At 46.7% G+C, this 12,856-nt stretch overlaps 6 protein-coding genes across 6 annotated transcripts; 2 read left to right on the forward strand and 4 right to left on the reverse strand.

The window, feature by feature from the left end:
- Window positions 1-2,356: 2,356 nt before the first annotated feature.
- BX661DRAFT_186272 (uncharacterized protein) lies at window positions 2,357-4,056 on the reverse strand. Its single transcript, XM_051536997.1, has one exon. It carries the CDS (start codon window positions 3,820-3,822, stop codon window positions 2,554-2,556), a length of 1,269 nt encoding a protein of 422 aa, XP_051389770.1. The 5' UTR covers window positions 3,823-4,056; the 3' UTR covers window positions 2,357-2,553.
- A 4-nt stretch (window positions 4,057-4,060) lies between these two features.
- Window positions 4,061-4,601, forward strand: BX661DRAFT_54691 (glutathione-dependent formaldehyde-activating). The gene has a single exon (XM_051539257.1). It carries the CDS (start codon window positions 4,148-4,150, stop codon window positions 4,544-4,546), a length of 399 nt encoding a protein of 132 aa, XP_051389771.1. The 5' UTR covers window positions 4,061-4,147; the 3' UTR covers window positions 4,547-4,601.
- Window positions 4,602-4,655: 54 nt separating this feature from the next.
- On the reverse strand, window positions 4,656-6,476 carry BX661DRAFT_145320 (P-loop containing nucleoside triphosphate hydrolase protein; the record flags this gene model as incomplete). The annotated part of the gene is made up of 1 exon (XM_051533108.1): window positions 4,656-6,476. One exon carries the CDS (start codon window positions 6,474-6,476, stop codon window positions 4,656-4,658), a length of 1,821 nt encoding a protein of 606 aa, XP_051389772.1.
- Window positions 6,477-7,592: 1,116 nt separating this feature from the next.
- Window positions 7,593-9,555, reverse strand: BX661DRAFT_186275 (uncharacterized protein). Its single transcript, XM_051536998.1, has one exon. The coding sequence runs from the start codon at window positions 9,467-9,469 to the stop codon at window positions 7,688-7,690; it is 1,782 nt and encodes a 593-aa protein (XP_051389773.1). The 5' UTR covers window positions 9,470-9,555; the 3' UTR covers window positions 7,593-7,687.
- A 176-nt stretch (window positions 9,556-9,731) lies between these two features.
- On the forward strand, window positions 9,732-11,046 carry BX661DRAFT_186276 (pseudouridine synthase). Its single transcript, XM_051536999.1, has one exon. The coding sequence runs from the start codon at window positions 9,773-9,775 to the stop codon at window positions 10,778-10,780; it is 1,008 nt and encodes a 335-aa protein (XP_051389774.1). The 5' UTR covers window positions 9,732-9,772; the 3' UTR covers window positions 10,781-11,046.
- Window position 11,047: 1 nt separating this feature from the next.
- Window positions 11,048-12,423, reverse strand: BX661DRAFT_186277 (Alpha/Beta hydrolase protein). Its single transcript, XM_051537000.1, has one exon. It carries the CDS (start codon window positions 12,151-12,153, stop codon window positions 11,077-11,079), a length of 1,077 nt encoding a protein of 358 aa, XP_051389775.1. The 5' UTR covers window positions 12,154-12,423; the 3' UTR covers window positions 11,048-11,076.
- Between the last annotated feature and the right edge of the window lie 433 nt (window positions 12,424-12,856).

A 12,856-nucleotide genomic window follows, 5' to 3' on the forward strand; every position in this document is an offset into this window, starting at 1 on the left:
AAAGGGGACCGCAGGATTCGTTGTTCCCAGCACATATCTAAACGAAGAACAAACAGATTTCAAAGACACGCAGGTGCTAAAGCTTGTCGCCAAACATGTTGGAATCAGGCAAAGCAAGATTGCGTTTAAAATAGGCGAGGTTACGCCCCATGTGCGCAAGACAATGAGCTGCCGCGTGTACTACCACAAAAAAGCAACTTTTATGGAGCGCCTCATTCGCAAGCGCTATCTCAAAATAGCCGCCAAGTTTTGGTGAGTGCCGCCGTCGCCCTTATTGCGACGAGCAACGCTGTGCGTTGAAATTGTCATTGCTTGAAAAAATAATTTGAACTGACAACCTGCCCTATTCAGGGCAAATCCTTGTGTTTGCTGTGGTATTAATCGCTACAATATTACGACGCACTTGTGCTGTGCACATATTAATAGTTTTGTTTTTACAAGTGTGCTGTGCACGCTCAAGTATTCTTGCGCACACATCCTCGCCGGTCAACAAAATGTACACTCTCGCCGCAACAAAATACAAAACTAAACTCGGCTGAATAAAACAGGGTCAGTGCGCTTCTCGTTGCGACAATGCTGCCACTACGCATGCGCACAACCCACCTGCCCAAAGGCCTTGCTGCCGTGCCATGTCCACTGCCCAAAATAAAAAATACAAAGGTGACTTTGTGCTTAATAAAAAGCAGCTATCTTCTTTTGCTTTTCTGCTTGGCCTCCTCTGCCTTTGTTTCTCTCTGCCAGGCTTTTTAATTGCCCGCTCCAATTGATCATGCCCCTCAGATTGAAAATGGGCAATGGTTAAATTGGACACGGCGGTACCCGTAAAATTAAACCTATCTTAATTTTGTTTTCATCTATTCATTCTAATTTTTTAATAATAATTTAAACATACGTATACATATTAAAAACAGAAAATGTACACACCAAAGACAATATTCACATATAAGTATCCAAGCACGACACACCATATCTCTAGATTGTTTTCTGAGCGGCCAGCTGTTTTAAATACACCCTCTATATGGTTGGCAGAGCTGTCCGCCTACTCCCCTCTCCCGCGGCGAACCTCAACTAGGCGTATTTTTTAGGTATTAGCAATGAATATAGCGTAAGTAAATTTCCAATTGCCTTGTCGACTTTTGTTGCTGGCCAATCTATATTACATTCAAGGCTCAGCCAAATCAAAACACAGCGCACTTGTGTATGTGAAGCAAGCATTTACATTCTGCTTTACAAAAATCACATCGTTTGAAATAATACACAATGCAAAGCGCCGCGCTTGCTGTCGTCTGTTTTTTTTGCACAGCACCTAGTTTTCATTTCATTTTCACTTCATTTCTACTCAAAAACTGATCCCTTGGCACTGGTTTTCAACCATGTCCGAGCACATTTACTTGGACCACGCCTTTTATTACGCACGGCACGAATAAAACACAAATTGAAATTCCCGAGGTCTGCATTGATGCAGACAGAAACGAATTTAACAAAAGAGCGTTGTTAGCACGTTTCTGCAAAGATCGAAGAATATCAAGGCGACCAAGTGTTCCAAGAAGTGGTGATTGTCCAGGACCAGATTCGATCAAGGTGTCGGTTTTACATAAAGAGGGACTGGCTCCAGTTAGTGCAGTGCATCATTGACAACCTCAGAAAGGCTCGCCAGTCATAATCCCATGTCTCCAAGCGTCTATAATAGTATGCGCAATGTCTTTAGATTCATAGAAAACACTACAGCCACCACAACCAAAATACAAAGGCAAACAGTGTTATTTAATATAAACTGTATTCATATTGCTTCTTTCAATCAATACACATGGCACACTCATACTCTTTGCAGTTTGCTTAAAGAAAAGGTGCTTGGCCCTTAGACGCCTCACTCTGTTTATTAGTACAACAGTTTACTTGTTTATTTGTTCATGAGCCAAACTGCGTGTGTGCTGCAACAGCGCTAGCAATATCGCTGCCCTCTCCAGACTCTTGAATTCTCTTGCGGATGAGATCAGCAATGGCAGCATCATTCTGGGGTTTGAGCTGATCCAGTTTTTTTTTTCAAGTCGCGCTTGAGATCCCAATTCGGGCGCTTTGGAGCAATCGCCACAATGTCAAGCTCTCCAGTTTCAACCTCCTGCTGCCGCTTGGCAATTGCTTCTTCCACCACGCCGCTGACGGATGCCTCGATTGTATCCAGTGTTATTTCAGTTGCTGGTCGGTCCTTTTCCACTACATTTTTAAAATTGCGCATCGCCATTAGCCGGGCCTTGCGCTTTTTAGATTCTTCCTCCATCGAGCTCATGATTGTGTGTATATGTATGAGTGTGTATATTAATTAACGGCTTAAGAAGTATCGACCAATATAAACTAACCCAGACTTTGGCGCTCGTCCACGCCCAAACTCGAAATGTGACGTGTGATTATTACATTTTACCATAATTCTTATGGGCAAAATTCCACCAGTTTCAGGGACAGAAGACACATCTTCAAGGTGGTATGGTAGACAATGTCTTATTCGTTAAATTTAGTTTTTGTGTGCTCTTTTGTTTTATATCTCGCTCAATGTATTTACTTTCTCTCTAAAAGGGAGGGAAGTACCCTTTTGAGCTTTTCAGCGAGTCGATGGCAACGATGCAGCGGCATTCCCATTTGCTTGCTAACAGCTCGGAGATCGCCGTTATGCCTGTAAATTAACGCTACCATTCTTTCAATTACACCCGTCGCGTGCAGCCTCTGTAGCGATGTGTTTTGACTGAAGGCGCGCGGAATAAACATGGGCCGCCTTTTGAAAGTCGCTCGCCATGGCCATTTGGGCTTACCGGGGAGAATACGGGCCAGCGCCAAGTAAAACGGAGTCAGTGGCGTCTCTGGGGACAAGCCAGTAACCTCGCAGATATTACCATTGGGGTCATACAGACCATCAGGTCCAGTTGGGCGCAGAGCAGTAAGGCCGCCCTGGTACCCGACCAGCATAGTGTCGGGGTCGATGGTGTGCAGGTCGACTTTCAGCCTTCTCGATGCATACTTCCAGCCCCGATACGCTGCCATGAGCTTGTACGCCGAGAGGTGAGCAAAGTAGTGCATTCGAAGAAACTCCCACTTTTTGCCGTGTACTCCCACCAATCGTACCATTTGCTTGAGCTCATCAACGGACATTGTTTGTGGTCCAGCGCCCACACTCTGCACGTTCCATTCTATGCGGCATTGCTGCGCTGTTCGTGTGCCAACAACATTGGCCACTTGTATCCAAAACCCGCGGGGTAAATTTTTATTCGATGCTGCGGATACAACCAGCCATGACTCACTCTTGTTCGCGTGGTCCACTGCTCGAAGTGGGTCGCTCACATGTGTAATCAAATCGACTGCAGCCACTAGTCTCTCCCGCTCTTCTACAGACCATTTGTTCTTTAAAGTCTTCGCCAGAGGATAGTTCCACCGCCAGTAGCAGTCGCGGGCGGATCGGCCAGTGTTCAAAGCCTTGGCTACTACTTCCCAGAAGCCGTAATAGAAGCCTGGCGTCATTCCCCTTTTGCTCAACTGACCTATGACCTGTGCCAATGCGTCGTCGTCGGCCAAGGTCCATGCCCCCTGTTTATTGGTTTGTAGCACCTCCCATCTTCTTTTGTAGTTGCTGGGGTTGAGATCCAGATTCATATGCGCAGCAATTATCGTCCACCGGGCACCGTGTCGCTTAACTAACTCTTTGAGAAGCAAATCGTGCTTCGGCAGCCAGCAGTGCCTACTCTTGAATGTAGTTGCTGCCGTAGCAGCGGCAGTCATGTAAGTAAATTGCGTCACTGTGCGGATCGCTCTGTGAAAGTGCTGCGGTAGCCACATGGCAGTTCTGTAATCCGACACAACCCATGGATGCTCGGGGCAATCCTTGTATGAATAAAATGGTAATTAAAAGGTCGTGCAGTGATTTTTAAAAACGAACAACCAAGCAGAAAATATGAATTTCATCGCTTTCTAATAGTTAATGATGTAAGCAAACGTTGTGGGAGGTGAGTCATTTTTTTTATGCGAACGTGTTCTCTTATTAAATTGACCACATCATCTTTGTTTTCTTGCTTCCTTTCTTTTTCTTCTTCCTTTGTCATGCATTTTAAATCCATTGTCAAAATATCTTTTTTATTTCCGCTTTTTAAATTATATTTCACTCATGTCTTCTGATCTTACCACGCACAGGGGCCACTGCCACTGCAGAACCGTTACTTGGGAAATCCAAGCGCCAGCCAAACTACACATCGACGAGTGCAACTGCTCTATCTGCAACCTCAACGGATTCCAACATATCATTGTGCCGAAATCCAAATTTACGCTGCTTTCAGGAAAAGACAATATAACCACGTACACGTTCAACTCGCACATCGCGCAGCATTATTTTTGCAAAACCTGCGGAATTGAGTCATTCTATGTGCCTCGTAGTAACCCTGACGGATACTCCATTAACTTTAGATGCCTGGAGAGAGATAATGTGGAGGAATACGAGATTGTTCCATTTGATGGACTCAACTGGGATACAAATGCCCAAAAGCTAGCACACCTGTCAAAGGACTAAGAAGTGGTTTTGTCATTTTCAATTTAATAATAGATACCAATGTTGCAGTTTGGACTTGACTTTAAAGGTGAGTAAAAATGAATAAAAATAAAACAGATAATTGCCAGCGTTAGATCCACTTATATTTGGGCTTGGCCTTGAATCTCAAGGATATATATGCCAGCATATTAAAAAGTGCTGTCATGCAGACACAGATTAAGACACACTGGCCGACGTTGAATTGGTCAAGGTTGTAGAGCTTAATAACAGCGTCGCCGCGGGCCATACACAGACCGTTGTTGGCTTGGCAATGGAGCTGAAGACCGCTGAACTCCGTACTGACCATCCCCTGGTAAACGTAGAATGCCGGGGAAATGTATTGCATCCACTTGATGCCGGGCAGTAGGTCACCTGCATTCGCCAAATGGCCGCCAAAAATAACCCAGGTGGTAATCAAAAGGGCACCAATGACAGCGGCCAAGTCGTACGAGGCCACAAACGACCCAACTAGCAGCGTGGCACCCAGCGCCACGACAACCATGATGGTAAACAGCGACAGCGACGTCAAAAATTTTGGCACAGAGCTCTGCAGTCCAGCCATAAAGTAAATACCCATAAAGTATATCCAGCTGGATAACACCGCAATGGGCATGTACACAAGGACCTTGGCAATGTAGAACGTCGACATGCGGTAAGACCCGGAACCGCGCTCGTTGAGCATAATCTCCTTAGCCTTGTAATAGACAAAGAGATACTGTGACATGACGCCGTATGCCGAATTGAGGGTGAGGGAGAAGAAAAGGCCGATGCGGTTTTGGATAGACTCTATCTCGTTGCCCATTCTGAAAAAGAGAAGGCCAAGGAGCATCAACACAGTAATGGCGTTGAGCCCGACAGAGCTGAGGAATGTGTAGTGACGCATGGTGGTGATAATATCGCGCTGGGCCAGGGTCTTGACTTCATAGAACCAGTTTGCACGCCGCGGGGGTGGGGTATCGTCCATTTGTAAAGACCAGTTAAACTCTGGCGCTGAAGTGTCGCCGACCATGCGAATGCCCGCAGCGGCCACAGTCTTTGCAGAGTAAAACGGCTTTTCGTACAGGCCGCCATAGGACATGGATAACTTGGACGTTGGGAGCTTGGATTCGTTATAAGACTGGGCTAAGTACTCGACACGACGCTTGCTCATCTCATGATCGCGCGGCGAACGGTTATTGAGCGACATGATGTCAATGAAGAAGTCGGCAGGGTTCTGGCGCAATGGGCAGGGAAAACCCTTTGATTCAAAGTATTCGATAGCCTGAGTCGCCGAGCCAAAATATACCAAGTGGCCCTGTGTCAAAAGCAGCACACGGTCAAAGCAACTGAGCATGTTGGCGTTGGGCTGATGCACAGTCATCACAGAGGCAATACCACGTGACCTAGTGATATCACGTACCAACTCGACAACCATCTCTGCAGAGTTGCTGTCCAGCCCGGAAGTGGGTTCGTCCAGAACAATCATATCGGGATCAGTGACCAGACCAACCCCAATGCTCACTCTCTTGCGCTCGCCACCGGAAACGCCACGGCTCAGGGCATCGCCTATTTTAGACGACTTTACATGGCTTAGCCTCAATTGTTGCATGACGCTGGCCACTCGCTCAACCTTCTGCAGCTGCGTATAGCTTTTGTCTGTCAGTCGCAATTTGGCTGCAAACATTATGGTCTCCTCGACGGTCAACATAGGGAACATTATATCCTCTTGCTCAACGTAGGCAACACGCCGCTTGAACACCCCCGGGTTGCGCTTCTTGCCTCGAAACAATACCTTACCATTAAGCACGCCGCCTTCAATTCGCCCAGCAAGGATGTTGAGAAGGGTGGTTTTTCCTGCTCCCGAGGGTCCTAAGAGCCCGATTACTTCGCCGGGGTATATTTCGCCAGTGATATTGTGGAGGAGCGTGCGCATAGTCGTTTGAGACTTGTCCTTTATTTTGACACTGTATGAGACGTCCTGCCAGGACAGAAGGGGCGCTTGATTTTGCAAGCGCGAGGGCGTGTCAGGCTCGGGGGTGGTCTGGTAGCCCATGTCTATGGGGCTCAGTGGCTGGTCCAAAAAGTCATGCGTGCTGCCAAAATGCTGCTGCGATGAAGACGCACTGTTGATGCTCATGGTAGCCTATAAAAACGGAGTAAACTATGAAAAGGTGTTTCGGAGTGTATATTTATAAGCTGTTGTGTTGAGTGTGGGGCATAAAAAAGATTGAATAAAAAATGATGCCACGTAAAATGAAAAGGGAGAATAAAATTACAATAAAAAATGTTGGTAGTTTTAAAAAAAATTTACACATGAAGACAAGTCAAATTTTGTATTCCTCTTTCTTTCTCTCTTTATCTGCTTTTTTGTTATACTGTCATTTTGGTTTGTTTTTGTTATTGAATTTTTCTTTAGTGGAATGGATCCAACAATATGAAATTACCAACTTGTCCCCTTTTCGATAAACAGACAGACTACATATTGTCATAAAATAGGGACGACTATAAACAAAGCATAAAATGGCTTATTTGGATGCATTCTTCAGAATGGTCCTCGAAAAGAATGCTACTGCCATCACAACAATAGATATTTTGTATTTTGGAAACCACCTCAAACCCCATATGACATGCGCCACCACAAAAATGGAACAACGCAAACGGGATTTTTCTTCAGCACTGTACCTTTGCTAGAATATATGGATAATAATAACAACAGTGAAACGGACCTTGAATAATAAATTTTGCCAGAAAAAAGTAACAATGATGTAAAGCAACAAAAATACCTCAAGGCAAAAAAGGAAGGGGAAGTGTTGTTTTATATATTGGCTGAAATTGCAGTTATTTGTGTTACAGCGTAATTCTGGTAAAGCAGTAGCGTTGCGGCTGCAAGAAAAATGGTCAGAAGATAATATTACATCACATGAAGGTGCACTTTCTTGCACACACCACCCTCCGCATTGCTCACAAGTCAAGCCACTCAATTAAGACAATATAATTCAGCATAGTCAATCGTAATGTTTACACCAAAATTTTTTTATAAAAATTGCACGAGAAATAAAACCGTGAAACACGCCTCGTTTGCATTTGTAATATATTATAAAATAACAGTGTATAGTCGATCATGTATATATACATATATATTTTTTAATCGAGAATAACTAAATCTTCACTATCAAAGGCATGTTTCTTTGACGGAGACTCAAAAACTTCATTGACATCATCAATGCTGCGTTTACCAAATTCAATCGAATTATTGCCAACCGCGGTGGCTGAGCACTCCTCCTTTAGCGACTGTTGCGAAAGCGGAACAAACTCTGGAATATACTCGAAACCCTCAATTAGTATATCCAAGCCACCATTTTCTTTAGTCAGTGGCCGAGCAATGCTCAGAATAACAGGCACAACGTCGGAATCGTCTTCGTTGGCAAATGTTACCATTTTGCCAGGAACCAAGCACAAATCCTGCATCGACTTTGAACAGTTGCTATCGTAGTCAGGGTCATAAAGCAGGCGCGAGCCCTCAACCACCGAAATATTATCCCTTGACATGCCCAGGCTCATGTCACCTTCCAAGCAACCAATGTAATCCAGCAGATCACCCAACATCGTTTTAGCAGGGTCGGCCAAGCGAAGCGTGAGGTACCGACGATGGCACACAGGGCACAGCAGGCTGGGCTTGGAAAGAGTCTCGCGAATAATGCACCGGGGACGCTTGGTGTTGTAAGAAAGATAGGCCGTATGACATTCATCCAAACGGCCGGCCAAAGCAAGCACGCCCTGGGTAACCATCATTCCGGCGACAATGGCGTTAGTCGTGGCGATTGCCGGGATGATATTGCCAGCCATGGCCTTCACCTCGAAGGGCGATTTCTGGTCAATAAAAAAGGCATAGGAGCGCAAGCTTGCGGTGGCAGTAACAAAGTCCAGGGTGTCCTGGTCATCCTTGTCAAACGCCAAGGGAGAGCCCTCGAGGCGACGCCGAGCGAGCGTGTGGCAGGACTCGCGGAAGAGAATAAATGCCTGAGCCATGGAGAGGTTGGAGTGATCAGCTGGAGGATCACACACTTGATGCTCGAGTTCATCGTAGTCAAGGACACGCGGTGGCTGGCGCTGTGCCCACATGTCAGACATAGACAGGAGACGGCGGATGTCATGGCAGAAAACCTTGTTGAAAATGCGCTGCGCAAAATCATCGCCGCCCATGGCCTCGGAAAGCGCAGCCAGAGCGCCAGACTCCTCCTTCAAAGCCTTGAGCTCCTCCTCCTGTCCTGCTTCAACTTCCTCTACAACTTCCTTTTCCTCCTCTGGCGGCTCGCCAAAGAGCTGAACAAAGAGATAGTTCTTCGCCCACACAATGCAATGGATCGGCGCAGTCGGAGTCGACCGAATGGTGCACACCGGAAAAGACCTCTTTTCGGCAGGCTTTGGATGGCAGTCAAAGCATTCTGTCTCGCCGCCCTTAATAACTGTGACTTGGCCCAGATACCCCGCAGTGCCAGATTCTACCAGCGGGACCCTTGCAGCCAAGCACATTGCGTTGACGTGTCTGCGGGCTTCCAGATTGTCCAGGGCATTAAAGACCAAAGCAAATTGGCCAAACCAGTCAACGTCAAACTGCTCGTCTTTAATGTTGGCCTGCATGGCGCTGGTGTCCAAGGAAGGGTTAAAGGCCTTGATGGCGGCGGTGGCCACGTGTGCCTTGGGCTTCTTTATGTGCTTGCGCTGAAAGAGAAACTGGCGGTTGAGGTTGGAGAGATCAATAGTATCGAGATCAATAGCGTGGATGTGGTGGAAGCCAGATACACTGAGATTTTTCAGCAGCTCGCAGCCGATGCCCCCGGCACCAACAACAAGAACGCGAGCGGTGGCCAAGCGAGTGGCAGCACCAGGACCGAAAAGCGCCGAAATTTGCGAGTTTGTTCTCATTTCAACTAAATAATAATAGGAATTATCGATTGAGGTACAGAAAAATAAATAAAAGGTTAAACAAAAAGAATAAAACAACAAACGCGTTTTTCGAATTTATTTTTCTTCGTGATAGCGTCACTACCGCCAAGACTAATTATTTTCACAAAAGAAATAATAGGCAAAAAAGACCAAACCCACAAGCAAAGATTAAAAAACGTGCAAAGAGAATGCCACAAAATCAAAAATACTACACCCCAAAGATAAGGCGTTGTGCCGACATGTTGAGTATTCCACATTTTTTCATACACTATTAAAACGAGGATGATCGCAGTAGCAGCAACAGCAACAGTAACATCGGTACTTGAGGCAGCGTCACGAAAAACAAGCACACAACTGCAGACACTCAATGGGATATTTGCGGTCAATAAGCCGCCGGGGATCAGCTGTACAGGGCTTCTCGACTACATCAAGCGCAACGCAGGCAAGGGCGTCCACGCTATGCCCTTTGCCGAGCACTTTGAGCGCGAACGCCAACTCCGGGTAACAGGAAAAAAGATTCGCCGCCCGCGTTGCTCCCCGCATCTCCGGGTCGGTCATGGCGGTACCCTGGATGTGGAGGCTGGCGGCGTGCTTGTAGTGGGCCTGGGCAATGGATGCAAGCAGTTGGAAGGATTCTTGAAGGGTGGCAAGTCGTATTTGGCCGAGGCCCGCCTGGGTATTGCCACTGAATCGTTTGATGCCGAGGGTCGGGTCACTGAGATTGTGGATACCAACGTATCTGCCGATGACATTCGCAGGCAGTTGGGTCAGTTTACAGGCAACATCATGCAAATACCACCAAAGTACTCTGCCATCCGTATTGATGGAAAGAGGCTGTATGAGTATGCCCGCGATGGGACAACAGTGCCTGTGCCTGTGGAGGCCAGGCCCGTGCACATCGGGAGCATCGATCTTTTGCATTTCCAGGCGCCTGGTCAAGCAACATTCGGCGTACGAGCGAGATTGCCGCTAGACGTTGAGGCATACTATGCAGAAGGACGGTATCGCTGGGAGGGAGGGAGGGCTCGGCAGGGCGAACCCTTGTTGGCGTGGAGCAATGAGCCAGGCGTGCCGCGGATGCAGATGTTGATTCAGAGCGGCGGCGGCGTTTATATTCGCTCGCTGGTCCATGATCTTGGCCATGCGCTGGGTTCGGCTGCCACTATGATGACGCTGTTGCGCTTGTCCCAAGGGCCCTTGCGGTTGGACAAAGATTCCATTGAGGTTGCCGATCTTCCCTACGATGAGAGGATTATTGCTGCCGTGAGGCATTCGCAGAGTCTGATGTGAGCAAACAAAAACCATATAATGGCATGCGAGTGCTGCGATTGACTGTCACTATTTCAAATTGTCAAGGTGTTGGTTTGGGAATGACTAAAGTCCGCACTGATGTACTCGTACAAAATAATATTTGCTGTACAGAGCCTTCGCTGCCAAGCGAGGCAAAATATCTATGAACAAATGCCCAACACTCACTATCCATTGCCGCTGAAGTTTCAGTGGCTGCAATTTTGCGTATCAGCACAACTCCGAAGAGACACATTAAATGTATAAAGTTTAGAATTATAAATAATAAATTGACATATTTAATCGAGTCCAGAGACAAAAATCCGCACATCGTTCCAGGCGTCTTGGCAGCATACGGTGGCAAAGGGGGCAGCTTGAAATACATGAAAGCCGCCCTCATATACACGCAGCACACAGACTGGTCCTGCCTTCCTTGCAAACTCGCACACATCGTCAAGCATGACCTCTGCCGAACCCACTTGCACTAGCACTCTGGGCAATCCTTCCATGTCAGCGTTGACTGGTGCCAGCAGGGGCACTCCCACGTGTACCCGGTCCTCTGCCTCTAGCAAATGAAACAGCGAAGACTGTGGATTATTGATATCGTAAAGTGGCAAGATGTCCAGTGCAAAGTTGCTTTGCCAGCTAGCACGCTGACTATTTGTGTCTGTGCGTGGACTGAAGAGAATGATGCCAGCGACAGGTGCACGCGTGAGCTGCCAAAGTGCCAGCGCCAGGTTGCCTCCTGCACTGTCACCAGCCAGCAGAATGTCTTCGGCATTGTGATGCTGGAGCATATCCTGATAAGCACAGTATGCGTCGTAGAGCTGCCCTGGGTACTTTGTTTGCGGTGCCAGTCGGTACGAGGGCGTGCACACAAGCATTCCGGTCGTTTGGGTGAGTTTGCTTAGCAAGGTCTGGTAGAGTTGTGGGCTGCCCGAAATATAGGCACCGCCGTGAAAGTACAAAACAACACTGCGCTTTGGCTCTCCTTTAGGCACACTTACTTGCATTGTCTGCTTTCTGTGTGCGTCGCCAAGTGCTCGCCGTGCTTCTGTTTGCAGCTTGTGTGCCCATACTCCAGCGTTGCCCAATTCGCTGCTTCCCAGCTCGCAGGCTCGAATATCACGCCCCTTTTCAACGCAAGCAGCGTAAAAAGAAATTGAATGTCTGAACCCTGCCAGCATTTCAATTCCCAGTCTGCTAGACCCTGCCTTGCCCAAATACGCAAGTATCTCGCGCCCTACCTGCGTCTTCCAATTCCACGCCGAGTGCTGTGGGCCATTCCACAGGTATCGTGCCGTTGCCAGCACTAGAGTTTTAGTAACTCCGCTTATTCCTATCACGACTAATATAGCTTTATTTATAAATTCCATTTACAAAGTACTGTTGAGAGTTTTAATTTCTTGCTGCACCTTCTTGAGCGCCTTCTTATGCGTGGTGAGAAAGAATATTGGTGTCTTTCCCCGCTGCGAATACACTCGTGCTGACGGCTGCAGGCTGCTGAGTTCGCTAGCAAGTATCTCCAAAACTTCAGCCTTTAGTTCTTTGGAATGATTCATTTTTGTGTTGTAATAAAATTAGTATGATATAATACAAGACCAATTTAAATTTCGAGTGCAAAATGAACTAAAAGGTGCTAAAAGTGAACCAGAAAAAACTTGATGGCTACAAAAAATAATGAAAAATATTTCACGTGAACTCAGCCCACACATACTGCAGTAAAACTATGTCCCTCATTATAATTGCGCTGTTTTTTGGGGGGCATAAATTTTTTAAAACATTTGGACGCGCTTCTGTTTCGCATATCTCTTTTCTCTCGTGAAGCAGCAGTTAGCAGATGGAAGCGGCATGTTTCATTTTCAATCCATGCAAGAAAACATTTTGTATCGCGTAAGTAACTTGATTTTTATTGATCTGATTTGATTAACATGATTCTTAACTTTGGACATTTGCTCACTCACACAGCGAAATAAAAGGCGGGGATACTTTTTTTTTTCTTCACGCGTGGTTTTGCCAGTTTGAAAAAAATGACAACACAAAGAAAAAGGGGCCGCGACCAACACGCTTACACAAGAA

The sequence above is a fragment of the Kickxella alabastrina genome (assembly GCF_025024165.1).
Source record: "Kickxella alabastrina strain RSA 675 chromosome Unknown BX661scaffold_21, whole genome shotgun sequence".
Classification (NCBI taxonomy): domain Eukaryota; kingdom Fungi; phylum Kickxellomycota; class Kickxellomycetes; order Kickxellales; family Kickxellaceae; genus Kickxella; species Kickxella alabastrina.

What these genes read in the sequence shown, in the direction of transcription:
- BX661DRAFT_186272 (XM_051536997.1), bottom strand. Translation starts at nt 3,822, where the DNA reads ATGTGGCTACCGCAGCACTTTCACAGAGCGATCCGCACAGTGACGCAA.
- BX661DRAFT_54691 (XM_051539257.1), top strand. Translation starts at nt 4,148, where the DNA reads ATGTCTTCTGATCTTACCACGCACAGGGGCCACTGCCACTGCAGAACC.
- BX661DRAFT_186275 (XM_051536998.1), bottom strand. Translation starts at nt 9,469, where the DNA reads ATGAGAACAAACTCGCAAATTTCGGCGCTTTTCGGTCCTGGTGCTGCC.
- BX661DRAFT_186276 (XM_051536999.1), top strand. Translation starts at nt 9,773, where the DNA reads ATGATCGCAGTAGCAGCAACAGCAACAGTAACATCGGTACTTGAGGCA.
- BX661DRAFT_186277 (XM_051537000.1), bottom strand. Translation starts at nt 12,153, where the DNA reads ATGGAATTTATAAATAAAGCTATATTAGTCGTGATAGGAATAAGCGGA.